We start from the raw sequence: 26,137 nt of genomic DNA on the forward strand, positions 1-26,137 counted from the left end.
TGGGCGCGCATGAATGAATAACCTTCTTTCTACCAAAAAAAAAAACTATAACCACCTCTTGGGCAAGAAGTTTTGTTTACAAAACCCCTTGCACAAGATTTTTTTTTTTAATTTGCACAAGAAATTACACACAAAGAAAGACTAAAAATGAAGAAAGTGAAGACCCCAAAATGTCGTCACCCAAGGTATTGGTATATCGATCGATTTGGATCGGTATTGACACCCATTAATATCGTTTTTTATCGATTTCAAATCAATGTAATGGTACAATAGGTTTTCTGACTCTACTTGTCTTTAAGAAAAACCTGGTGACTCGGCCTTGTCAAACCCAGTCAAAACGAATAATGTTTTTTAAATTTTTATTGCAATAAATATGTAAAAATTAGTAAAAAATCAGAAAAATATGAAAAATCAGGAAAAAATCAAATCAAGGAATCAATGATCATTACATTTTGAGTTCATACCATTAAAAAGACAAGGGAGTTGAGGGTTTCTTATGGATTGTTTTAGAATATGGTTACTATTTTACTCAACTCAATTTCTAAGTGAATCGGCTTTAAATTTTTTTAAAAAACGATTATATTCATTGAGTTTGTCTTGACTCGAATAAAAATATAGAGTCTTATTTGACTCGAAAGATTTATGACCCGATTTTACTATTTTTTTTTATCTTAACCTAATCTACACAACTCTGGCCTAGATTTTCCAAAATTTTGATACCCATCAAAATCCAGTTTTCCAATTACGGTAAAATAGTTTTTTTATCCCAACCGATATGAGCTGATCCCGGTATCGGATGGAAAAAAAAACAAAAAAAAAAACACACGCATGCTTTGCCATTTACTGCATGCTTCCAAGCAGCAGAGTCATCCACAACTTCTTCTGCTGAGTGTCGCAAAACCCACTTCTTATTTTTGTTGTTTCTTCACTTTTCTCCTTTTTTCTTTTGTAAAGCTTCACTTTCTCTTCACTACCAACCAAAATTAGAAAGCAGAAGAGGCTCAGTTGGCTTGAAATTTCGTCCAATCCACTGCCTGTTTCTACCTATTTAAGATTGTTAGCTCCTCTTCAGTCCTCCAGATCGATCCTACAACAAAAACCATTCTCGATTTCGTTTTAAGAAAGGAAGCGGAGAGGAGAAGATCGATGGAGAACGGGTTGAAGCAATGGCGTTTCAAGCCGAGGAAGGATCTTTCCTCTGCTTCAGATGTTACCGTCAGAGGGATGCTCAACAAGCTCCATGGAGCTATTGATGCGACCGACACAAGACCCACAATCTACCTTGGCCATGGAGATCCTAGTCAATTTTCTTGCTTTCGAACTACTCCGGCAGCTGAAGACGCCATTGTTGATTCTCTTCGTTCTGCTAAGTTCAACTGCTATGCTCCCACTGTCGGTATTCTTCCTGCTAGAAGGTAAGGAGTTCAGTTCCTCTGCATGTACCAACAGGTGAATGTACATGTGAGAGCCAACCACCTGTTTTATTTTTACCATTTACAAGGGGAGGAGGGGTTTTTATGGGAACAAAATTAAAATATGATTGGCTTTGAGATGTACGGTTCACCTGTTGGTACGTGTAGATGGTGAATTTTTCTCCTCTCAGGTTCCTTACCCGGTCAGGTGCGCAGGTTCCTCTCATAGGAAAGCGTAAATGGCGATCTCACCCCACCCGGGCAGTGTGTTTGGGCAGGGGCTGAAGTTGTGATTTCCGCCCCTCCTATGAGAGGAACCTGCGCACCTAACCGGGCAAGGAACCTGAGAGGAGAACGATCCGTAGATGGTCCATTCTCGAAGGTAAGAGAGTCTTGTATCACTCATGACACGTGGGAGGATGATCGTGATCCTCTATGGCGCGCTGCCCGTAGCAGCCTGAGCGGCACACAAATGAGGCGAGGTACAATGATCGCCTTACCCCCGCTCGGGCAAGGCGTTTGGACAGGGGTAAGGCGGTCATTGTGTCTCGCCTTATTTGTGTGTTGCTCAGGGGGCAGGGGTAAGGCGGTCATTGTGTCTCGTACTTACTGTTTGATCTTTTTAAGGAAAAAGATCTCTACTTGGTGTTCCATAGTGTAGGGAATGTTCACGTACGTGAACAACTCACAGCTGTTCATATGGAATCTATTCTGTGGGAATGTTCCATCTGAACGACTGTGAGTTGTTCGCGTACGTGAACATTCACCCCCTCGTTTCTTACACCCTCTCACAAGGCACCGTGAGATCACGCCTCTGCCCTTGGGTAGATGATCGAGATACCTAGGCGTGCCCACCCATTGGAGGGCATAGGAAGCACCACCAAGTAGAGTTCTTTTTTGGGTAAATTACATGTCACCCCCTGGTTTTCAAATGTAACTCAGATCACCTCCTAGTTTTTTTAAAAACTCAAATCACCCCCTATACAGTAATGGTGTTAGTCTACTGTTAGTTATTGGTGTGAAAGGACTATTTTACCCTTGTACTAAAACATTAGAATTAAATTTACAATACTACTCTTCCTTCATCTTCAACATTGGTCAAGGGTAGTTTAGGGATTTAAATTTGTTTAACTGGCTGACATCATCACTTCATAAAACTAACGGTAGGGACTAATTTGTCATATTGGGGTCTAAATCAGGGGGTGATTTGAATTTTTTCAAAAACCAGGGGTGATCTGAGTTTAGTTTGAAAATCAAGGGGTGAAGGTGTAATTTATCCTTTTTTTTTGTAATATGATTGTTAATCATTTTTTTTTTTTTTTTGATAAGTATGATTGTTAATCATTGGATGGAAGTGGAACAGGGCAATTGCTGAATACCTATCAAATAATCTTCCCTACAAGTTATCTCCCGATGATGTGAATCTCACCAGCGGTTGCGCACAAGCCATCGAGGTGGTTCTATCGGCCCTATCTCAGCCCGGTGCCAACATCTTGCTTCCAAGACCAGGGTTCCCCACCTATGAATCTCTTGCTGCTTTCAGCAATCTTGAATTCCGACATTTTGATCTTCTCTCCGACAAGGGTTGGGAGATTGATCTTGATGCTGTTGAAGCTCTTGCAGATGATAACACTGTTGCCATGGTTATCATCAACCCTGGAAATCCCTGCGGGAATGTCTTCACTTATCAACACTTGCAAAAGGTCAAAACACAGTAGAAGCCATCATCTCTCTTTCTGTCTCCGAGGTTTATGAGATGTATGTATTTGAAGTCATTAACATCTAATTTTAAATTGGGTATTTTAGGTTGCTGAGACTGCAAGCAGGCTTGGGATAATGGTTATTTCGGATGAAGTTTACGATCGTATCGCTTTTGGGACTAATCCATTTGTGCCCATGGGTGCATTTGGAACGATCGTCCCTGTCATTACACTTGGCTCCATTTCCAAGAGATGGTCGGTGCCTGGGTGGAGATTGGGTTGGCTTGTCATAACTGATCCCAATGGCGTCCTTCAAAAAACCAAGGTTCCAACTCTCTCTCTCTCCCCGTAAAAGTAGCTATGACTTTTCTATGTGCCAAGTTCCAACCCTACAACTCTGTGCTACAGGGCAGAGGTTCCAATTTTCAACCCTCACATGGTGTTGCAACAGTTGATCGGTTCTAAGTATTGTGTATAAGATGGCACATAATCGCTGTCCTAGGCAGTAATTATGAAACACGGATGTTGTACATGTTAAATTAAACATATACAGTGATAAATTCTATCACTATCATGCCCATATGAACCTTAAAACACAACGATAATGAAAATAGAAGGGAAGGAATTGTGCCTTTCACCTACGTATGTCGATGAAGAATAATAATAGGATACCCAATTAGATCTTCTCCTTAATCTGCAGCCTTAGACCAATAAACCTTGAAGGGATCTTCTGCAGTCTCCCGTTTTCACCGTTAACACCTTTTTCTTGTGGGAGAAAATAGGGAAGTGAATGACGTGACTACAGGGACCCTCCTTATTAGTATTTATAAAAATACTGTCCCAAAACCTTAATCCACTTCCACAATGGGCTAGGACTGGCCCATCCCAATTAGAACCGGGTGACATGCTTGAACTAGCTCCAGTATTAGGATCCCCATCAATTAACCGGTCTAAGTAATTAATTAAGCCCACAATTATTGAAAATTACTTACAATCTCCCACTAGGGCTAGATTAATTACTGAGTTCATATCAATTGATGTGGCCGTGGAATCCCTTTACCTTTATATGTCACAACTTTGATTTACTCAACAATATACCATGTTGAATAATAGCAGAAGATATACCTCAATATATGGTATACAACTTTCTGTCATCACGAATATGACACACTTGTCAAATAAACTGCTTTGAGATGTGTAACCATGAAGCTGAAACTTCATTTAGGTCCTATATCTGATTACAAAATCAGAGTGCCTTGAACAACCTTATAGGCACATACTTTGATATTAACCAATACTTGGGCAAACCGCCATAACCTTGGGTTAATATCGAACTTTGGTAAACTGCCTATAACTTTGGCAAACCGTCAATAACTGAATCAAAATAAGTTACACATGTGCAAATGAGCAAGACAACACATATATAAGATGAATAACCATGCTCATATAGATGTCTAAAAGACAAAAGTAAGGGCAAACCAATACAGGACTCCCACTAGACAAACATGTCAAAAGACTCAACAACACTCATACAGGAAATATGTTTCTTGAACACTCCCACTGGCAATGCCTTTGTCAAAGGATCTGCCAACATGTTGTCAGTCACAATGTGCTCCACAATAATCTGCCTCTCATTGACTTTTTCTCTCACCATGAGATATTTTATCTCAATGTGTTTGGAACCTGCAAACTTCTTGTTGTACTTGGAGAAGCAAACTGCTGAGATGTTGTCACAATACAACACCGTGGGTCCATCTATGGAATCTACGACCCTCAACTCTGAGATGAAGCCCCTGAACTAGATAACTTGCTTTGTAGCTTCGAAAAGAACAATGAACTCTACCTGCATAGTAGAATATGCCAAGATGGACTGTTTGGCACTCCTCCAAGAGATGGCACCACTTGCTATCTTGAAGATGTAACCAGAAGTGGATTTCAAGTCATCAGTGCAACCTCCATAGTCAACATTAGAAAACCCCACAACCTCTAGAGTGTCACCCCTACTGTAGACTAGCATATGATCCTTGGTCTTCTACAAGTACCTCATGACCTTCTTTGCTGCCGTCTAATGTGCTAAACCAGGACCAGATTGTAACCGCCCTAAAACACTGACTGCAAAAGCTATATCCGGGCGAGAACAAACCTGCGCATACATCAGACTCCCTACTGTAGAAGCGTAGGGCTTGTCAGCCATGGAACTCAATGTCATTTCTAGGGCACTGCTGCTTGTTCAGTCTATCTCCATTGCTGATTGGTACATCACCAGTTGAACAAGTAGACATATTAAACCTTTTGAGAATCCTCTCAATATAAGCCTTTTGAGACGGCCCTAGAAATCCCCTCTTCCTGTCGCGCTTGATCTCAACACCAAGGACAAAACTGGCCTCACCCATGTCCTTCATTTCAAAACTCGCAGATAGAAAACTCTTCGTCTCAAGTAACAACGTCATGTCACTACATACTAGTAAGATATCATCAACATACAACACCAGAATGATGAACTTACTTCCGCTAACCTTCAGATAGATACAATGATCTACTAGGTTCTCTGAAAACCCAAAAGAGACTACCACCTCATGAAATTTGAGGTACCACTATCTTGAGGCTTGCTTCAGACCATATAAAGACTTCTTCAGCTTGCAAAATTTCCTCTCATTCCCTGCAATCTCAAAACCTTCTGGCTGAAGCATGTAAACATCCTCTGTCAGATCTCCATTCAGGAATGCCCTTTTAACATCCATCTGGTGTAACTCTAAGTCATAATGAGCTACAAATGCCATGATAATCCTGAAAGAATCTTTTGTTGATACTAGGGAAAAGGTCTCATGAAAGTCCACACCTTCCTTCTGTGTGAAGCCTTTTGCTACCAGCCTGGCCTTGTAGCGTTCAACTCTACCTCGAGAATCAGTCTTAGTTACATCCATTTGGAGCCTATGGGTGCACAATCCTCTGGAAGATCAACTAATTCCCAAACTTTGTTGTTATACATAGATAACAACTCATCCTGCATAGCCTCCAACCACTTTTGAGAATTTGCACTACTGACAGCTTGTTTGTAACTGGTTGGATCCTCCTCTTGCCTGAAGTCAAAATCACCCTCTGTCAGGTACAACATGTAATCAGATCCGATAGCAGACCTACGAGGTCTAGCAAACCTTCTCAAAACCTCCTTTGGATGAATGGGATCGATGGGATCAGCTGCTGCCACTGGTTCAACAGGTGCTATTGGCTCAACCATCACCTCTTCAGCAGGTTCAGGTGCAGCCTGATCAACAAAAATAGGCAGTTAGAGACTGGTACTAGGCACAACATCAAAAGCAACAGTGTCCTCTTCATAAAAAACAAGATTCCTAGGATTAAGAAATCCACCACCATCCTCAATGAACTTGGAATGACTGGTTTCCACAATCCTGTTAATCGAATTAGGGCAATAGAATCTATAACCCTTGGACCTCTCAGGATATCCCACAAAGAAGTAGCTGACCGTCCTAGAGTCCAATACCCTCTCATGTGGATTAAATAACCTCGCTTCAACTCTACAACCCCAAACATGTAAGTGATTGAGACTACGCTTTCTTCCAGTCTAAAGTTCAAAAGGTGTCTTTGGAACTGATTTGCTGGGCACTCTGTTTAGAATAAAAACAGCTATCTTGATTGCTTCCCCCCAAAGGGACTCTGGAAGACTGGTGTTACTAAGCATACTTCTCATCATGTCTTTCAGAGTACGGTTCCTTCTTTCTGCAACTCCATTCTGCTGCGGTGTGCCTGGCATAGAATACTGGGCAATAATGCCTTGCTCCTGTAAGTACTTGGCAAAGGGACCAAGTAGTTGGGTAGAATCTCCATGCCTGCCATAATACTCTCCTCCTCTATCAGACCTCACTGTCTTAATTCTCGTTGAAAGAGAGTTTTTCACTTCAGCTTTGTAGATCATAAAGGCATCCAAAGAATTTGACTTCTCAGAAATGAGATAGAGGTACCCATAACGTGAGAAATCATCAATAAAGGTAATGAAGTATCGTTGACCACTCAGTGAAGGAGTAGGAAATGGACCACTAATATCTGTATGTACTAGCTCTAGTAAACCACTACTATGAGCTGCCTTTATCTTCCTTGTTTTAGTCATCTTCCCTTTCATACAATCCACACAATCATGTAAATCATGGAAGTCTAAAGGTGTAAGGATCTCATCTCTGACTAGTCTCTCCATCCTCTGCACATATATATGATCCAGGCGCCTATGCCACAACATGGAAGATCGCTCATCTAACATAGAGTGCTTGGAACCAACATTTAGAACTACTGAAGAATCACAATTTAATTTGTAAAGCCCATCAACAAGACTACCATTGCCCACCACAATAGAGTTATATAATAAATTGAAGCCATCTTTATTAAAATTGAAAAAATATCCCACTCTCGAAAGTTTTGAAACAGAAATCAAATTTCTCCTCATGCAGCGAACATACACAATGTCTTCTAAATCCAAAAACAAACCACTAGACAAGAAAATTCTAACTACTCCAATGACTTCAACAGCAACCTCTACTCCATTTTCGACGAACACCGCCATTTCATCCTTGCTTGGTGTCCTCCTTCTGATGAACCTCTGCAAGGAATGAGTGACATAAATAGAGGATCCAGAATCAATCCACCATGAATCCATAGGGGCATTAACATTAAAGGATTCAAAGCAAACAAGGGACAAGTGAGTACCAGAATCCTTCTTCTTTGCTCATCAGGACTGCCTAGCCCTGTAATCCTTCTTCATATGCCCCTTCTTGTGACACTAGAAACACTCCAGACCGCCCATATCTTTCTTGCCTGCTTGAGACTGATCCCGCTGAGGTATTGTCCCTGTTAGCCCTGTCATATGGCCTAAACCTGCCTTTTTTGCTAAACCTCTTCTTGTTCCTATAAGGTCCATTTTACCCTTAAGGCCGCGTAGGTGGTCTTTAAAGTCGCATACTGCTCTGGAAGAGATTTCAGTATAAGAGAGACTAGAAAATCATCATCTAGGTTAGTCTCCAGATCTTTCAGCTTCTTCACCATAGAAGATATCTCCAAAATATGCTCTCTCACGCTTCCATTGCCATCAAATTTGACTGAGAGGATTTGATTCATCAATTCCGCTTTCTCAGTACTTTGGGAAACCTCAAAAACTTCTTTGATGGCAGCTAGATATTCAGTTGCAATGTCCATCTCTTCCACATTATCCTTCATATTCTCAGGGATAGATCTTTTCATCAAGGTGACACACTTTTTGTTAGCAGTTTCCCATTTTTTTAATTTCTATTTCTCTTCAGTGGTGCTAGAGGCTGTGACTATGGGCTTAGGCTCTCTAAAAGCTAAGTCAAACTCCATCAGAACTAGTGCTACATTCAAGTATTCTTTCCATTTCTTATAATTATCTTCAGATAAGATAGGAACAGTGGAGAATAAACTACCCTGAATAGACATCCTGGAGACAGTACAAGCCAGATAAATATACACACTAACTCTTTGAGAGCAGAACTCAGGTATGTTGTAAACACATCAAATTAATCAAATCAACTAGTATGAGAGATAATATAAAATACTAGCAATATCAATCATATGAAAGTCACAACCGAACTACATCTTTACCCTTTGGGGCATAAGATGCACTGGTCCTTTCATAAAACCACATTTACCTTGAAAGAAATGATAATTTAGGAATCCTATCACCTTTGAGCATATAGAACCCCTAGACTACCATTCCTTCCTATGCTTGCATGTGCATGAACAATATCTTTAAACTTGGGTAGCATCACCTTTGGGTATACACTACCAACTTTGCTGCCATAACAGAATTGCAGAGAAACTCGATGTGCCACTTTGGTGATCAACATCTTATTCCCCTACAATTCCCATAAAGGAAAAGCAAGCAGCCAAACAAGTGGAAGAATGTACATTTACATCTTTCTAACAACATAATCATTGTAAATATGCAATGTTATCATGCACAAATAGAAATTTTGACAAATTTAAGCTTCCTTAAATAACTAACATAATGCCAAAATTCAAAATTTTAAATAAAAAAATGTGCCCTTAAAGTTACTATTTTGACGAACAGCGGACATCACGATGTAGGCCTCGAAAAAACGAAGTCACGGAGTCCCGAAACAACAAAAATGGACTTGGCATGAGCTCGCACGAGTCGATCGAAATTGGAGAGTGATTGGACTTTCTTTGGTCAAACTGTGGTTCAATTATGGTTCGAACCAAATCGGACCAGGTTAATAAAACCAACCCGGTTCAAAGGCAAACCGATCCTGGTCAAAGTGTCGGGTTGATTGGTCACACAAACTGGGTCAGTTTTCGGGTTTCAGGTCAGATCATATAACCGGGACGGGTCGAGTTGCCCGGGCCATTGACCCCTTTTCTTATGGGTCGGATATCGGGTAGGGTCAAAATTAATTGGAAACAGTTTTTGTCCTTTTTTTTATTTTTTTATTTTTTTTTCCGTTCCGTTCACCTTTTAACCTTTTAACTTTTACTTTTACCATTTAACCTTTTTTTTTTGGGTTAATTAGGAGCTTTACATATATAATTTGATAGAAAGGGGGGGGGATCGAACCAGGAAGGGGATAAGATACCAGCCAAGAGACTCGAACTCGAGACCTCTTGGTGAGCATAGGCATGAAGCGCACCATGGCTCACCAACTGAGCTAAGCAGTTGTTGGTACCATTTAACCTTTTGTTTACCTTTAACTTTCAACCTTTTAACTTATTAAAAATTTTAAAAACTTTGAAAATCTAGCATATTCCCAAGGAATATGCCATCATCCTTAACATTAGCTTTTACTTTAACGTTTTGTATTTCTTAACGTTTTTGTTTTGTTTGCAGAACTTTAGCCGCAAGCAACGGAGGTAGTGGCAACGTGCAACGGCCACTGCCGGCCATGCAACCTTTCCCAGCGAAGGAACGCCGAACACCGACCACCGACCACCTCCGGCTATTCAATAGCCTAAAAACATCTCCAACTGGGTTGAAAACACGGAGAACCAATTGCTGTTTTTTTTTTTTTAAACTTCAAACAAAAACCGTTAGAACCCATCATAACGAGATATGACCATGCCTAGTTTTTCTGGCCAAAACCACCGTACCCGACCCTGATTTTGTTATTTCAATTTTTCAAAAAACCCTTTTATTACCAGTCAAAAGGAATCAAAATGACTTAACCTTTTAATCCTTTTAATTATTAAAACAAACGGTTCCCATTCTTTCCTTATTTTCGAAGTAACAAACAAATTCCAATTGGGGAGCGGAAACGTATGGTTTAAAAAATTTATTGATATAAAACTCCATTGTTGATTCTAAAACATATGGAAAGGCTCTAACGCCACTTTGGTGAATTAAACATATACAGTGATAAATTCTATCACTATCATGTCCATATGAACTTTAAAACACAACAATAATGGAAATAAAAGGGAAGAAATTGTACCTTTCACCTACGTATGTCTGTCGATGAAGAATAATAATAGAATACCCAATTAGATCTTCTCCTTAATCTGTAGTCTTAGACCAATAAACATTGAAGGGATCTTCTGCAGTCTCCTGTTTTCACCGTGAACACCCTTTTCTTGTGGGAGAAAATAGGAAAGTGAATGACGTGACTACAGGGACCCTCCTTATTAGTATTTATAAAAATACGGTCCCAAAACTCTAACCCACTTCCACAATGGGCTAGGGCTAGCCCATCCTAATTAGAACCGGGTGACATGCTTGAACCAGCTCCAGTATTAGGATCCCCATCAATTAATCGGTCCAAGTAATTAATTAAGCCCACAATTATTGAAAATTACTTACAAACAGGGACCCTCCTTATTAGTATTTATAAAAATACTGTTCCATAACCCTAACCCACTTCCACAATGGGCTAGAACTGGCCCATCCCAATTAGAACCGGATGACATACTTGAACCAACTCCAGTATTAGGATTCACATCAATTAACCGATCCAAGTAATTAATTAAGCCCACAATTATTGAAAATTACTTACAGTACATACTTATTATTTCATCTATTTTGCACAAAACAGAAAGCACAAAGATGCTTTCTCTTCTTCTTCAAAAAAAAAAGAATTAAGTTTTTTTTTGGGTGGGGTTCATACCTCCAATTTTACTAGTAGTATGCATTCATTCTGGACTGCCAAACCAACGTAATTTGGGGAAATGAAGTATTGTTCTGTTCAGAATGTTTGATTGTGTTTTGCTTTATTTTATGTGTAGTTGCATATTATTCATGGACTTCTTTTCTGGAGGCTAACATGACTTCTTGTTTCTTCTTTTTAGATGGTCGAGAGCATTCATGGCTGTCTCAATATCTCCTCCGACCCTGCAACTTTCACTCAGGTTTTTTTCTTTGCTGATTTGAGGCACATATCCATATAGATATGCTAGCTGTAATCTTTCTCACATTAAGCACTCGTAAGGATTTATGACCAGTAGTTAGATTCCAAGAACATTACCTGAATAAGCATAGATAGGTAAAGACAAATTAGCCGCACAAACTAACATTTAAGTATGGATAAAGTACAAGAAGCCAACAATTCTCTTCAAAATTTACACCTTAAACAGTTCATGTTTTGCAATAAGCATAAACTTTGGGGAGTATATTACATAGGGCAGAGAGTTCCCCACGCTTCCAGTGCAGGGAGGAATCTGCATGCCACACCAATGGGTGTCCTGAAAAAAGTATCATCAATATGAGGCCCACATTTTCAGAACAGGAGAGGGAGAAAAAAATAATAATAATGTATAGGAAATTGCACATTGGCAGAGTTGCAAAATTTTTTCCCATTACATGGATAAAATCCTATTTGCTTCATCAAACCTTGACTAATTCACAGTATTTTAGTAAAATTGAATTAGGCTATTATGGAGCTACAACTTTGGCCCATACTAAAAGTGACATGTCTAACCTTTCGAAATCAAACTTTTAATTACCAAACATGTTCAGAATAAGGGGAGGTGAGAAAATGATATATCGACAGTAATTTTTTTAACGCGTGAAAGTCTCTTGATGACTTTAGCTGGGTTTATGTATTTAATCTCCCCCTTCCCTCTCCCAAACCTAAAAAAGAAAAGTTAAACAAGAAAAATTTGCAACGCTTGCCAGTACCTGAACTGCACAGTGCTAACCCATTTAGTAATACATTAACACCTTTTAGCCCTTCTATTTGTAGTCCTAGAGGTAGAATGTAAAGCAATACCAAACTTACAAACCTAACCTTGAGAGTTCAAACATTCACTGGTAGGGAAGAAAACCAGGAAATATATCTGGACGATTCTATGTTGTATGGTTTCTTATTTGAATTTGAACTAAAGAATTTGAAATTCACATCAGTATATTGAACTTGACAAAGATATATACCATCTACTTTTTATCATTGCTGCTGTGATGCCTAGCTAACAACTTTGTTGAACATAACAGGGGGCAATTCCTAAAATTCTTGAGGATACAAAAGAAGATTTCTTTAAGAATATCCTCAATACATTAAGGCAAGCTTCAGACATTTGTTATGAGAAAATAAAGGACATTGATTGCCTTACTTGTCCACATAAACCAGAGGGATCTATGTTTGTGATGGTAAGAATGAATACAGAACAAGTCAGAGGGTTTTCTTTGCTTGAAATAAATGGTTGGTAAAAATACTTCTTGCCTAATATTTTTTACCGCAGGTAAAGATAAATCTGTCACTTCTGGAAGATATCGATGATGATATTGACTTTTGCTACAAGTTGGTCAAAGAAGAAAATGTGGTATTTCTACCAGGTGAGGAAATCATTTCTGCCTTTGCAGAATTGGTTTCAAATACATAAATAGGCAACTATTTATTTTGACGAACTTCTTTTATAAAAGGTTTCCTTCTCCTTCCATGGTTTCCATATTTCTAACAGAAACAGTGTTTGCTTGTATATACACTGCATTTGAAAATTCTACATTTTTTATTTATTGATTTTTTATAAGTAGAAAAAAAAAAAAAAAAAAATAAATAGTTTAACAAAAACATACAAAGCTTTTGATCCTGCTTATCCTGTCTTTCCTGCTGGAGAAAAATTTATTTCATCAAAATTTTTTTTCTTCCAAATCCATAAGTTCTGTAGCACTATCCAATAAACTTAAAAGTACTAAATCCCCCTTTTTACACATTTGTCATTGTGCTCCAATGAATGAAATTTATTTGAAGAGCTCTTCTTTCCTTTTATTTCAGCTTTATAGTTGTGTGTCTATTAATTCAATTCTTCTCCCGACTGTTACTTATTAGAGGCAAATTTTCATTCTGATGACTTGTTATTTTTAAAACTTTCCCTCTTTTCTTTGCGTTTATGATTCCATAATGATGCTAAGCTTCCTGGTGATTTCTTCCTTTCTTAATTGAATTTTGTTTCTTCTACAAGTTTTTGAGTGGACAGTGGTGATCATTGCTTTCCAGTTTCCAGTATATGTGAATCTGTTTTAGAGAATGATTGATTCTTTAAAGTAGCCTCATTGCAATATCGGGGAGAATTTCATTTATAAGTAGAAGTGTAGAACCCAATGCTTAGAAATTGGTAACCAGCATTTGTGGAAGCATTCATCCTTCAAAACTCTTGTGGAATGTCCTACTATTCGTAAACTTTTATCAAATCAACCATTTATGATGTGGTTTAATTCCGAGAGACAACAATGCTGAACCAAGAGCTTAAGGCAGTGTAGTATTAGGCTGTATTAATCTTACATTAAATATTTATGAGAGAGAGAGAGAGAGAGTAGTACTCTTAGGACTCACAGATAAACCTATAATTAGTTAAAATCATGACAATGAATTTTACTTTGAATCTTTCATATCGCTTCCCCTAAATACAGAATCCTTCTTCTCTAAAATCTTCTTCTTGTGTTCTAACTTTTCCGTAAAAGGTTGCTAGGTAATGATGTTTGCAAGATATCACTGGTGGAACAAAATTGCAATTTGATTGCTCGCTGACTCTTTCAGTACTTCTTGAATTAGATAGATAATTCAAATTTGTCCAATTGAGAAACATATAATTATCCACCATATATAGACCCTTTCCAGGAGTGGTCATCCTCAGTCAACATGCTAATCTGCTTCGATTGTTGAGTGGCCATGCTCTAAGAGAATAGGCCTTTTTCCAGGAGAGATCTTGAGATATCAAACAATATGATGAGCAGAATCTAAATGAGCTGTCCAGGAGACATGCATATACTTGCAAATTACTCTCACAACATAGGCTGTCTGAATGTGTGAGAAATTGGAATTGGAGTTCTTACCTACCAACCTTAAGAATCTCCTAGCACACAGCCATTTGTTTCTGTAGAGGCATTGTGTTAAATTTGCAATTTGACCACAATATTCTTGTTCAGCATAACCTTCCCTTCCAGTCCCTTCTTTTGGGTGATTGGTGGTAGAGTTTAAAAAGAGTGGGAGTGTTTTATGTTTCCATTGATGAATTTGAATGTTATTTGCTGCAGGTATCACAGTGGGATTGAAAAATTGGCTCCGCATAACTTTTGCTGTTGAGCCGACTTCTATTGAAGATGGCCTAGAGAGGGCAAAATCCTTTTGCCAGAGGCATGCCAAGAAATAGTAATAAGTCACAATCATGATGTTGAATCCCATGCTCCATTTTATTACTGGTATAGTTTGTGTGCTTATTGTTCAATGATCAACAGGAGATGTTGTCAATTGATCAAAACTGTTCTGTATTTGCTTCAATAATGAGTATATTGTATTAAGGTTTCTTCAATCAACTAGTGTTTGGACTGGTCATATACATTTGGAATAGGTAAAAACCAAAAGTAATATATATATTGACACTCATCAAATTGACGTAACAAGTTGTTTGACAAGCCATTAGGTAGGTAAGGATCTACTGATCTACTTGAAAATGTGTAAGAAACAGGTATTAATTAGGGAAAATTACAAGATTATACACACTATTGGGTTTGGATTTACCAAATTAAACAGTTACTGTTTCGTTTAACAAAATTACTTACTTTTTTGGTTTGAGTTTACAAAACTACCCAATACAGTGTTTCTCCCTCAAACACCTACATTTTTCGACAGTTCTACTCTGCATGTCTGCCTCCCTGCAAACCCCTCCTGCAGTGCGCGGGAGACCTGTCAGATATGGATCTACTGGCAGGCTCTGGCCATCTGCACGGTGCACCACGTTCTTATTTGCGATGGTAGTGTTGATCATTTAACAGGGGAGGGTGGGTGGACCACTGTTTTACTAATTAACAAAGAGTTTGTCTTTGCATATATGAATTATAGTATTTTAGGATGTCCTTAAGAAGCAGAAGCAGAAGCAAGGGGACTGCAGTAAGGCTTGCAAAGTGGTCTCTTTAGCTGGGATGGAGGGATGTAAAAGTCTGGCCTTATTTCTAAGGCATTGGTGGAAGGAATGGTTGGATATGGACCAGTAAAAATGAAATGGTGGTCTCGGGACTTATTTGCTTTGTTACTGGACTTTACTAAATTAATTTCTAACTTTGGCTCTGTTAACTGTGGTTAAATAGGATAATTCACTAGTTTCAACTGGTTAAAATAGGATATTGAGTCTAAAGGATAGGTTGTTTATGAACTTATAAACTCCTCTTTCAATAAATTATGTTTCTATTCCCATTGAGCTCAAATTTTGTAGACGGGTAGACCCTTAGGTCTGTTTACATTAAATTTCAGCTTTCAGCCCCAAAGGAGTGTTTGCCTGGTGGTAAATTAGAGCTTCGAAAATCCATAACATAAGAAACTGCGTTATTGTTGTGGGAATTTTTATCTCCTACAATTCTGACACCCTCCAATTCCCCTACGATCCCTCACATGGGAGCTGAAATGACCACTTACCCATTGCCTTGGGAAGTGGGTCCAAGCAGTGGGTAAGTGGTCATTTCAGCTCCCATGTGAGGGATTGTAGGGGAATTGGAGGGTCTCAGAATTATAGGTGATAATGATCCTGTGAAACAGATGGTTCTTTTGGGTAAGCATCGTAGTCTCTAACATTGCAATCACCTAATCGGTATTTAGGAGATCAGAGATTTGGTTCAAAACTGTGAATGATATATACCACTAAGCCCGACCCTTTAGGCCCCTTTGAAATGCCTATTCTAACCCCAAACCCCCCCCCCCCCCCCCAAATGGCTCCATTTTCACTCAACGCCCAAAATCAAAATCGACTAATAAAAGCCTTAATGGGCCAACGAATTATGCATTGGTTGTCCCTTCCAATCCTAAAAGTAACTAAAAAAATTTTGTATCATGGCCCGTTTTGAGCCCGTTTATCACCTATTTAGAGTTAAACGGTTCAATAGCCCGACGTAAGCCCGTCTAAGGTCCATTTATCCTAATTATAGGTAGCTCAATTAAAGCCCAAAAACTGATCGACCGATTATAAACAGTGTAAGTTTGATGAGTTAAACAGGCGGTCACAATACAGGGAGGAATAAGTAGAGCCTGTTTAGGCCCAACCGAACCCGATCGGTTGACACCCCTAATTTTCTCCACCAACATGCTTAGCACACATAAAAAGAACACCTTCAAAAGTTTCTACTTTCAAGCTAGCCACTTTGATGGGCTGGATTGTCCCGAATCTTCTCTTCTCTGGGATTGAATCTCTCGAGCAAAGGAACTCTGAAAATTGTATCAGAAGATAGGAGGGATAAATGTATGCTATGAATAGGTGTAGTAGGTAAGAGGGTGAATGAATTGGGAAGAAATGAAAAACCACTTCATGGTTTCATCGTTCCCTGCCAAGATTCTTCGACCACGTATGTTTAAGGTAAATGCTGGAAACTGAAGAGCAGGTTACTTTCTTTCTTCAACTATCTCTGTACAGAAGAAGTTGGGTAAATGCATGAAGCCATGAACACCAGATGGTTTTCCAATAGATGGTCTCCTCCTTTTTTATATATAGCACACATTAAACATGGAAAAGAAGAATATATATACAATATCAACAACTGTACAGTTCAAGTGATATACATGTGTTCAAGCCATAGAGCAACTCTTTGCACCGCTCAACCAGCAAGAAATCAATCCCATTAAACCTGTCTCCACAGGTTGAGAAATCTGTTTCTCCCTTCTTTCTATAACTCTTAGAAACTCTTCTGTGCTTATATTCCCGTCCCGGTTTGTATCAAACATGTGAAAAATGATGTCAACCACATTGTCAGTGAGATTGACACCGCATACCTGTGTCAAATAAACCAATCCATTAGGAAATAAGGTGACAAACTACTCGCATCTCTACAACCTAAGAAAGAGGTGAAAGTTGTAAGTCTTACATGGGATGCAGCTTGTTGGAAATCCTTCCTTGTCAACAAACCATTAATTTTTCCTTCACTAAAAATCGCCAGAGACAATGGCAGCAGTTTTTTGCGAAGCTCCGCAAAATCCATGAATTCATTGAATGTAATTCGGATGTCTCTAAGACGTGGTTTATTGTCAAGTTCTTCAACCCGATCAAGGAACTTGTTTATGTGTCTCATGTCAGCTGAAGCAACCATGGACAAAGCAAAGTCCTTCGCTGATATGGTTCCACGTAACTTGTAATCATAATGAGCAAACTCCAACCACAAGATCTATGAAGTTAAAGAAGATATGATTATCATCTAATACTTGTCAACATAAAGAATAGGAACATAAAATTCACTGCAAACCCAAAGTGCAAAATTGGTATTATGATTGATTGAATGCAAACTCGAAAACGAAGGCCTCAGCAGTTGCATCTTTATGCTAGTTATCTCAATTGTACTAGGTGTAAATATCAAAGCTTAAAGGATCAGCAGTGAAGAGAAGAGGAGGAGGAGGAGCAGGAAGAAGAACTGAAGAGAAGAGAGATGAAACCGAGACTGTGGACTAGCTATTTCCTGTATTAGTAGGAAATCTACTAAGAGTCTAAGTTGGCAACCAAGCAAATGTCTATCGGTCTAAGTTGGCATGGTTTCCATTATTGAGGTTAACGTGGAACTTGGTTGGTTTACAGTTTACACTTGGCTAATCCTAGACTCACTCACCCCTCTCACTCCACCTCAGCACATAAATTAGAGCCTGCATTTGTCTATTTTCCCCTGCAGTCAAGATCCACTCTTCCCTTTTCTCTTCTTCCTTTTTTGGCCACTGTCCAATCTTTCTTCTGTATAAACCTTACTAATAAAATGTGATCACTATCTCCCTTAGGCATTGCTTTTTCCCGCTTACTGACTGCATTTTATAACTCTTTTCTTTCCGCTCTCTTTCCATAAGCAAGAAGTGAGGAGGTTTAAGGGAATCCTAATATCCCCTCCACACTGCAACCTATCTTTCTCTCCCCCCCCCCCCTCCCCTCCCTAAAAAAAAGAGGAAAAAAAAATGTGTATTCTGCTTTTGGAGAAAGATGCCATGAAACTATGCTAATAAAATTTGATAATGTTTCCCAGGTTCCTAGAGTTCCAAAATAAAAAAATAAATAAATGTAAGGGTTTACTAGAAGATACTTTTAGTAAGGGTTTACTAGAAGAACGAGCATGCATAAAAGATACCATGAAAATGATATAATGTTAAAAAATCCATATTAAGAAATCGATCTCTATCAGAAAATAAAGAATAATGGCCCACAAAATGTTATCCTAGGTGTAGATTAATTCAAGAATCAAGTCAAGAGAGGAGAAAAATAGATGAAAAAGGGAAGACATACCTCATCATGTAAATTTCTCAAAAATTCGACAAACTTTCCATGTTGCAGGCATGCTTTCCCATCCTTGCCAAAGAAGTATTCCAGCAAACCCCCATTTTCTACAGAAGTCCCAACTTTAAGCCCAGTTCGTCTCCCATCACTATGGTGATTACCTTGTCTGTTATAGGTCCGCATCAAAGCCATCACTTGCTTAAATTCCTCCCTCTCTATCTCGCTGTAAATGGATACAACTGATCAACATCAAATACAAGGCACTAGCAGAAATAATAAGCAGCAAATCCAGCAATGTAACTAGGAAAACCCTTTTACATGGTGATATAGTGAACAAATACCAGAAGTTAAAAATGCTAAATTTTGTATTAAGATCATTTATCAAGTCATAATGCAATGAAAATAACAACATTTCCAATTAATGCATGAAGAACACAGGTCGAGTTGAACACCACTCTGAGGCAAGCATTTGACATAAGCTTTTAAGATTAAGGCTTTAGTTTCTCCTTCTACTGTACCTCAAGCCATAGACTTCAAATTCATTTTAAAGAAAGCCATATTACCATACCGATGCTGGTAACTACTATGCAAAAGTAGTTGAAATAATATTGTGTAATCTTTTCCTAGAGTATTTTTTGTTTCTATTGATAATTATATCCTATGACAATTGTTTTTGTTTCCTATTAAATATGGATGGCATGTCCTAAAGATTTCACAGTTATTATACGTGCTGCACACTTTGGAAAAATACAAAAAGTGTTTTCTCAGCTTCAGAAAGCTAAAGCCAACAACATGGCCTATGTATATTGAATATAATGACCATATGTTATCCACTTTCATCTTGGATGTGAAGACAAGTCATAAATCACATCCCTATCCATTACCATCCACCTTAGGTACACAGGGCAGCAGGTGATGAAAAGGAAGCAGGTTCCTAAACTTTTTTTTTTTTTTTTTTTTTTTTTTTTTGGGGGGGGGGGGGGGGGGGGTTTCAGGAGGATTGGAAGCTTATTGGGAAAGAATAAGAATACAGCAGAAGAAAAAAGGACAACAAAGAAAAGAACACAAAAAGAAAGGAACGACGAAGGACCAACAAATACATGTTAATTCCTTAAACATCCCTAGATTTCAAATAGGAGGATGAAACTTTAGGAAAGATGAAAAGAATACAAAAATGGTTAAATATGAAATTCTTTTATGATATTTTTATTTTTTTCAAAGTAAAAAATGGTTGGAAGAACTTTAGAAGGTAATCATTATGTTACTTTGTAAATGAATTGAAAATATCACTCTCCAAGTGTGTCTATGACATAAATTTTATCAGAGATACATATACTGGTACTGTCTTTTCCCATAATCTCTCCCATCTTGACAGTTATTAGGACTGTTAAGTTGATTAATTTGAATCTCTAAAAGAATTTCGATATTCAGAAGAAGCATGTATATATCATTGTGGCGGTTGAATGGACTATTTCCATGAGGGTTATTCATGAAATAGCGATCGAAGGAGATTCATGGAGATTTTTGCATCTCATTAGGCTTTTCAGGCCATGTTTAAAACCTTTATTTGGAAAGAAATACCAACCGATAAGATGGCTGATGAACTGGCTAAGCAATGAATGTTTAAGCCTTGAACTTGTTCTGTGCAATCCCTTCCACTGTTACACTTAACTGTTTCCTCAGTGGTTTTGATGCTGGCACGCATCTGATTTTCTCAATGGGCACTCTATTGGAGGGGTTGTACTGAATATATTTGTTTCTTCAATCAATAAAAAATAAGAAGTGAACAAGGATAATAAGGTGGATGTGTAAGTTAAAATAGCCAAGCAAAGAAGCAAATAGTTGGGAAAAAACTTGGCAATCTAGTGTGTCTTAAAGATCATACCCATTATGATCAAGGTCAAACATTTTGAATGCCACAGAGAAGCTAGATTCTGGAATGCTGAGGAGAGTTACAAAAAAGATATACCTAATAAAAAAAAATGAATTGGTCAATCAGAGCTTCAATCACCAATTAAATGAAAAAAAAAATTTTAAATCTGATTGAATATCTTATTTGAGAAAATAATATTTAGAAACAGAGAGTATAGGCTGGCAACTAACTCTGCGAAAGATATAAGTCCGTCATTATTAGTATCAAAAAGCATAAAAAAGTTTGAAGGATCACATCGCAACTCATCAGGTCTTCTCTCCCCTCTCAAATACCCTTCTCTAACAAGATTTGATTCAGATGGAGGAAATACAGGAACAACTGCTCGCATCAAGTCTGCCGGTGTCATAAACACCTCCCCTCCTGGAGTCCGAAAAGATGCAAAATACTCAAAAACCTGAAGACATCGCACCAGTGATGTATCAATTACAGCCTAGTAACTCGGTCCATAAAAACATTGTTGTGACAGGGACCCTTTTTTTTTTTTTATAAAACATTATTGTGACAGGGACATTTACTCAACGTGACGTACAGTTTGCAGCTTAAGTAATCTGATGAATGAAAGACAAATCCCTAGGCCCAAGGATGATAATCTGTTGATTAATGAAAAATAAGCTCCATAACCAAGAGGGTCCAATAAGAATTTTTTCTATCCCATGGAAACAAGTATGACAAAACTAAATACCAAAGTAAGGGAAGAAAAAGGTGGATAGTAACATACATAAAGCCATCAAGCTATTGAAGTTGGTCAGTAGAAAGGAAGTATTGTTGCATTATTGTACTAATAAAGCAAGAGCTGTCTGAGTTGAATACCTTTTCAGGAGGACTTTGCATCCTAATGCGCTTTTCATAGTTAAAGAAAACCTTCCTCCTAAATGTATCTGTGGAAACAAAAACAACCAGTAACAATTAAGTTGTGCATTGTATCATCGGTTGAACACAAGGAAAATGAAATAAAGGCCAACAAGAACACGAAGAATGGCATAAGAAAGAAAGATGACATACATAAACTGGTATAACATAACTTTCAATAAAAACTTATTAAATCATAACAGGCAGCCAGAAAATAACCAAATATCGGTTGATTTTCAAAATACTAATGGTTTCAACAGTAGTTATTGAATACAACCTATGTTGTTTGGTAATATAATTGAAGTGAAATAAGAAATTATTTTGGTTTAATAGGGTAATGGGACTTTCTAACCGTGTGAAGGATAGTACCAGGTACTTGACTCCTTCAATACATGTTCATAATGCATATCATAAAACATTGCGGTATAGAAAAATGCTGAATAGAGACAGTATAGTAGAAAAAAAAAATCCTTATTAATACAGCCTGAAGGAACATTAGGAGACATTGGTTTTTAAAGCAAAAATATGATCAAAGGTGAGAATTCCAATTGTATGCGGAAAAAGGCAGCCCAGCATCTTGCAGAGAAAAGACGTTGGCTTCCAATTAATCCATTATCAATGAAACAGAATCCCAACTAAACTTTCAGTCATTTCTCATTAAGCAAAATTATTCCGAAAACGGCACTCTTGAAACCCACTGTGGTAATCATGTCAACATCTGTACATTGGATTATGCAGGAAAGATTACTCTGTCATGCGATTTCGAGATGCCCCCTCCCAAAAGGAGAGGGGAGGGGGTGGAGAAGAAAAATTGGGTAGTAAATTTTTTTTTTTCTCCAAGTACATTCAAGGATGAGGAGCCTTCTTGCAAATTTCTATGAAGCATTGATTTTTCAAAAGGAAAATCATCCAAGTTGATGTAACAGATCCAAGAAAATAGATAGATGATAATGGCAACAAGCATACAAATAGATAATAAATAGATATGCAACAATTTAAAGGCAATTCAACACAACACGAACTTTAATTGCCTGTCCTCTGAGTTTACATTATTTCTCATAATTTTCCTCTGGAGATTAGGTTTGCAGCAACAAAATGATGAAAATATCCTTTAGAAGAAAAAAAAATCAAATCAGTTAAGAAAAGATTGAACTGAATGGAAATCAACATATAAAACCAAAAGCCTTCATTGGATGAAAAACAAAATTGCAACTTTCTTCATTTTCTTTTATAACAGAATATGACAGAGATCATCAATTAAGAGTAAGAACATACATCAATGCCAGATTTTAACATTTACTAATATGAAAAAAAAAAAAAAAAAACTACACAAAGAAGAAACAAAAGAAAATACCTCCAAAGAGGTAGCGAGATTTATTTCCTCCAACCGCATCTTGAATGCTGGAATGCAACTGTGGATCCTCGGTGTAAGTCGTAGAAGAAGAAGAATACCAACACAAGAACCCGAAGCCTGAACCGACGGCAATCCCTGAAATTGATTTCAGGAAAGAGGCAAAACCAGAGTGTTCCGACTTATCTCCGTCGATGCAAGACGAAGCAAACAAGCTCGATGAAGAAGAAGAAGACGACGACGAAGACGAAGAAGAAGAAAAGCCTCTTGCTTGATTGAAAAATGGATGGAAGTTTAGCCGATAGTTCCCTGGGAATCGGCAGATTGAAGGTGCATATCTCTTGAGCGAAGCACAGGAATACATAGTTTGGACTCCTCGTCGTCGAAGTCACAGGAAGAGAGGCAGAGAGGGGAAGGAAGGAAGAAATGGAGAATTTGTAGAGAGTTGGGGGTGAGTTTTGATCGAGAAAGGTGAAGGGATTTGCAGTTGGGGGGTCTATATAGAATTTGGGATTCGGGAATGGCGGAAATCCTTCTTCATCTTTGATATTTTCTGCCGTTTCAGTTACTATTTTGTTAGTTTTTTTGTTTCGGTAACTGATTTGAACCTGCCCAACGGTTTTTAAGTAATCAGTGATCGCCCACTGTTTTCGATTCCTTTTTCCCCGGGCCCGGTCTAATCTTATCTAATCTGTGGGCAGCAACAACAGAGTGTGAGAGTGTGTTGTGACCTGGCTAATCTTGGGTCACCCAACCACGAGTCTGGGACTCTGGTGCATGGTTCTAAGTATTGGTATCGTATCGTCCGTATTGAGAAATACATATTGGTTTTACTAGTCATTGATATTGATACTGTGCTGATACCGTATCGATATCACGATACGGACAAGGGGTAAAATGATCAAAAAAACACGTTTTTTAAAGAAATTTAGGGGCATTTGTGTTTGATACAGCCAATCCAGGCCGATATTGTATCGATATTATATCGGTTTTACAGGTCACCAATACCAGTTCTGATACCATATCGTGTACTAAAACCATGCTCTGGTGACTCTGGTCTGTCACTGGGCCACCAGAATCATTACCATTAGGAACGTCCAATTAATTAGAGGTTGATAGTGGGTCCCACATACAGAGATAGATGAATTCCAACCAAGGCGCCCCTGGCTCCCTAGGGCCTTATGTTGGGCGCTCAATCTCCCTTTGACACCATAATGGTGGGCCCACATTTTGGGGGAAAAAACCAATGAAGATTTCTATAACTTTCAGAATAGATTTTCAAGCGCGCGGATCGTGTCTTTGTACAAGTACAAGTCCAAGGCCCTTTGGGGGATCATTATTCTTCTTGGTTCGTTGCTCGATACAGTTGTCCGGTCCGTCTCACAGGGGTCAAAAATGATGACTTAATTAACCCCTGTCCAAATACACTATACGAGTAAGATCAAGTCATCAGTTTTTGCCTTCCTATGAGAAGAATTGGATAACTATACCGAACAAGAAACCGAACAGGATAAAAATTTGGGGCCTTTAGAACCACTCACATGGAGAAAAGAAGAAGCGGAGAAGAATTTAAATTTAGTAAGTCTACCCTATAAAGAATTTACAAGATATACTAACACTCTCATGCCGCCTTCTTAAAGATTAATGCCTTCTTAAAGATTAATGCAAGATTCATATTAAAAAGACAGTTTAAGATTAAGACCGTTAGACATCTGAGGTTGACAAATAGAGTTCCAACCCACCGTAGTAAAAAGGATTTATCACCATTAGATCAAAAGATTCATCGACTAATAAAATCCAACTGTTGAAGGGTTGATGTAGACAATTGAAAATAAGACATAAAATATTGAGGTAGTCAATTCCCAAAAAAAAAATATTGAGGTAGAGCTGCAACTGCAAGAGTGTGTTGAATCAAAACATATTTTGCTATAGCTGTTAGAGTTGACTCGAAGAAGATCCATTCTTTTAATCTACTCTTAGGTAAAAGAATGGTCAATTGGGTATATTTTTATGACAATTTCTGTTGGGCTGGGCCTGATGCATTGGGTATATTTTTGTGATATTTTTTAGCTTCAAATTATATCATATATTATGTGTGGTGTCTTAAAGGTTAAATGTCATTTCCCTTTTAATGTTCTTATGCAGAGAAGCAATAGATGTGTAAAACTTGATTGAACTCCTATTGATTTTCACATCTGGCCTGTAATATTCCATCTATTTGTTTGTAAATGCTTTGTACAAAGATGCTTCCCCCACCCCCCCCTCCCCCCCAACTTTCTTTTAATTTATTTTTTGTATTGATGTGAAAGAACGAGAGGATGGAAGCAGTAGAAGATGGTTTTTTTTGGTGTTGATGCTAATCCTATTTGTAAGGGAAGAAGCATCCAACCCATTCCGTGGCTGCACCGTTTAGAGCCCAGTTAAGGTCCATTTAGTGTTAAACATGCCCACAGCCCGGTTATGGCCCAGTTATGGACCAATTGCACTAGCCCGGTTGTAGCCTGAAACCCTACCTAAACCGACCTAGCCCAACCAGACCAAGCCCGAAGACTTAAACGGGCGGTCACGATGCAGGCTTTAAGCACCGTGAGGCCCTGCTAGGCCCGACCGCACCCAACCGAGCCCGACCGATGGACACCCTATTGGTTGGAGAAATGTGAAAATTTTAAAAAACAGTGATCTCTTCAAAACCAAGGATGTGTTAGTGTTGAAGTGGTCCCTAGTCTTACTAAGATTGATAGCTTGGCCCCACATGTCACAATATTGAGATGGAATAGCCTGAAAAGAGATGCTGCTCTCCCAAAGAAAATTAGATCATTCGCAAAAACCAGATGAGAGATGGCTTTATTGTTACAAAAAATTCTAATTCCTTGAATTTGTTATATGATGGAGATCCACAACAAGATGTGAATGGAAAACTCCTCCGCACAAAGTACGTACAAAGGGATAAGATGATTAGGGTCCCTTGTTGAATTCCCCAAGAAGAATTGAAGAAATCAAGATGAGATCAACTGAGTATAAGATGGCAAATTAGGGATGTTGGAGCCATGATGACCGTGGTTGTTGTCAACACGGTCAGTTGAGCAACACACTCACAATAGGTACACTCGCACAGGCAGTGTTAGTTGACAGTTGGCAGTATGAATAAGATGACATGACAGTTGAGCAATTCTTGTATATGTTAAATGGTTCAAGATTG

General features: G+C 38.3%; 2 protein-coding genes across 2 annotated transcripts; one reads left to right on the forward strand and one right to left on the reverse strand.

Moving 5' to 3' along the window:
* The first annotated feature begins 1,068 nt into the window (after positions 1 to 1,068).
* LOC122651936 (nicotianamine aminotransferase 1-like) lies at positions 1,069 to 14,743 on the forward strand. Its single transcript, XM_043845513.1, has 7 exons — positions 1,069 to 1,415; positions 2,776 to 3,115; positions 3,219 to 3,437; positions 11,432 to 11,491; positions 12,573 to 12,728; positions 12,821 to 12,914; positions 14,613 to 14,743. Exons 1-7 carry the CDS (start codon positions 1,147 to 1,149, stop codon positions 14,726 to 14,728), a joined length of 1,254 nt encoding a protein of 417 aa, XP_043701448.1. The 5' UTR covers positions 1,069 to 1,146; the 3' UTR covers positions 14,729 to 14,743.
* A 2,359-nt stretch (positions 14,744 to 17,102) lies between these two features.
* On the reverse strand, positions 17,103 to 23,356 carry LOC122649893 (calcium uptake protein, mitochondrial-like). Its single transcript, XM_043843149.1, has 7 exons — positions 22,942 to 23,356; positions 21,549 to 21,616; positions 20,909 to 21,132; positions 20,691 to 20,774; positions 18,815 to 19,028; positions 17,424 to 17,720; positions 17,103 to 17,331 (listed from the first exon to the last, which is right to left on the reverse strand). The coding sequence occupies exons 1-7, from the start codon at positions 23,300 to 23,302 to the stop codon at positions 17,128 to 17,130; spliced, it is 1,452 nt and encodes a 483-aa protein (XP_043699084.1). The 5' UTR covers positions 23,303 to 23,356; the 3' UTR covers positions 17,103 to 17,127.
* Between the last annotated feature and the right edge of the window lie 2,781 nt (positions 23,357 to 26,137).

The sequence above is a fragment of the Telopea speciosissima genome, chromosome 2 (genome assembly GCF_018873765.1).
Source record: "Telopea speciosissima isolate NSW1024214 ecotype Mountain lineage chromosome 2, Tspe_v1, whole genome shotgun sequence".
Classification (NCBI taxonomy): Eukaryota; Viridiplantae; Streptophyta; class Magnoliopsida; order Proteales; family Proteaceae; genus Telopea; species Telopea speciosissima.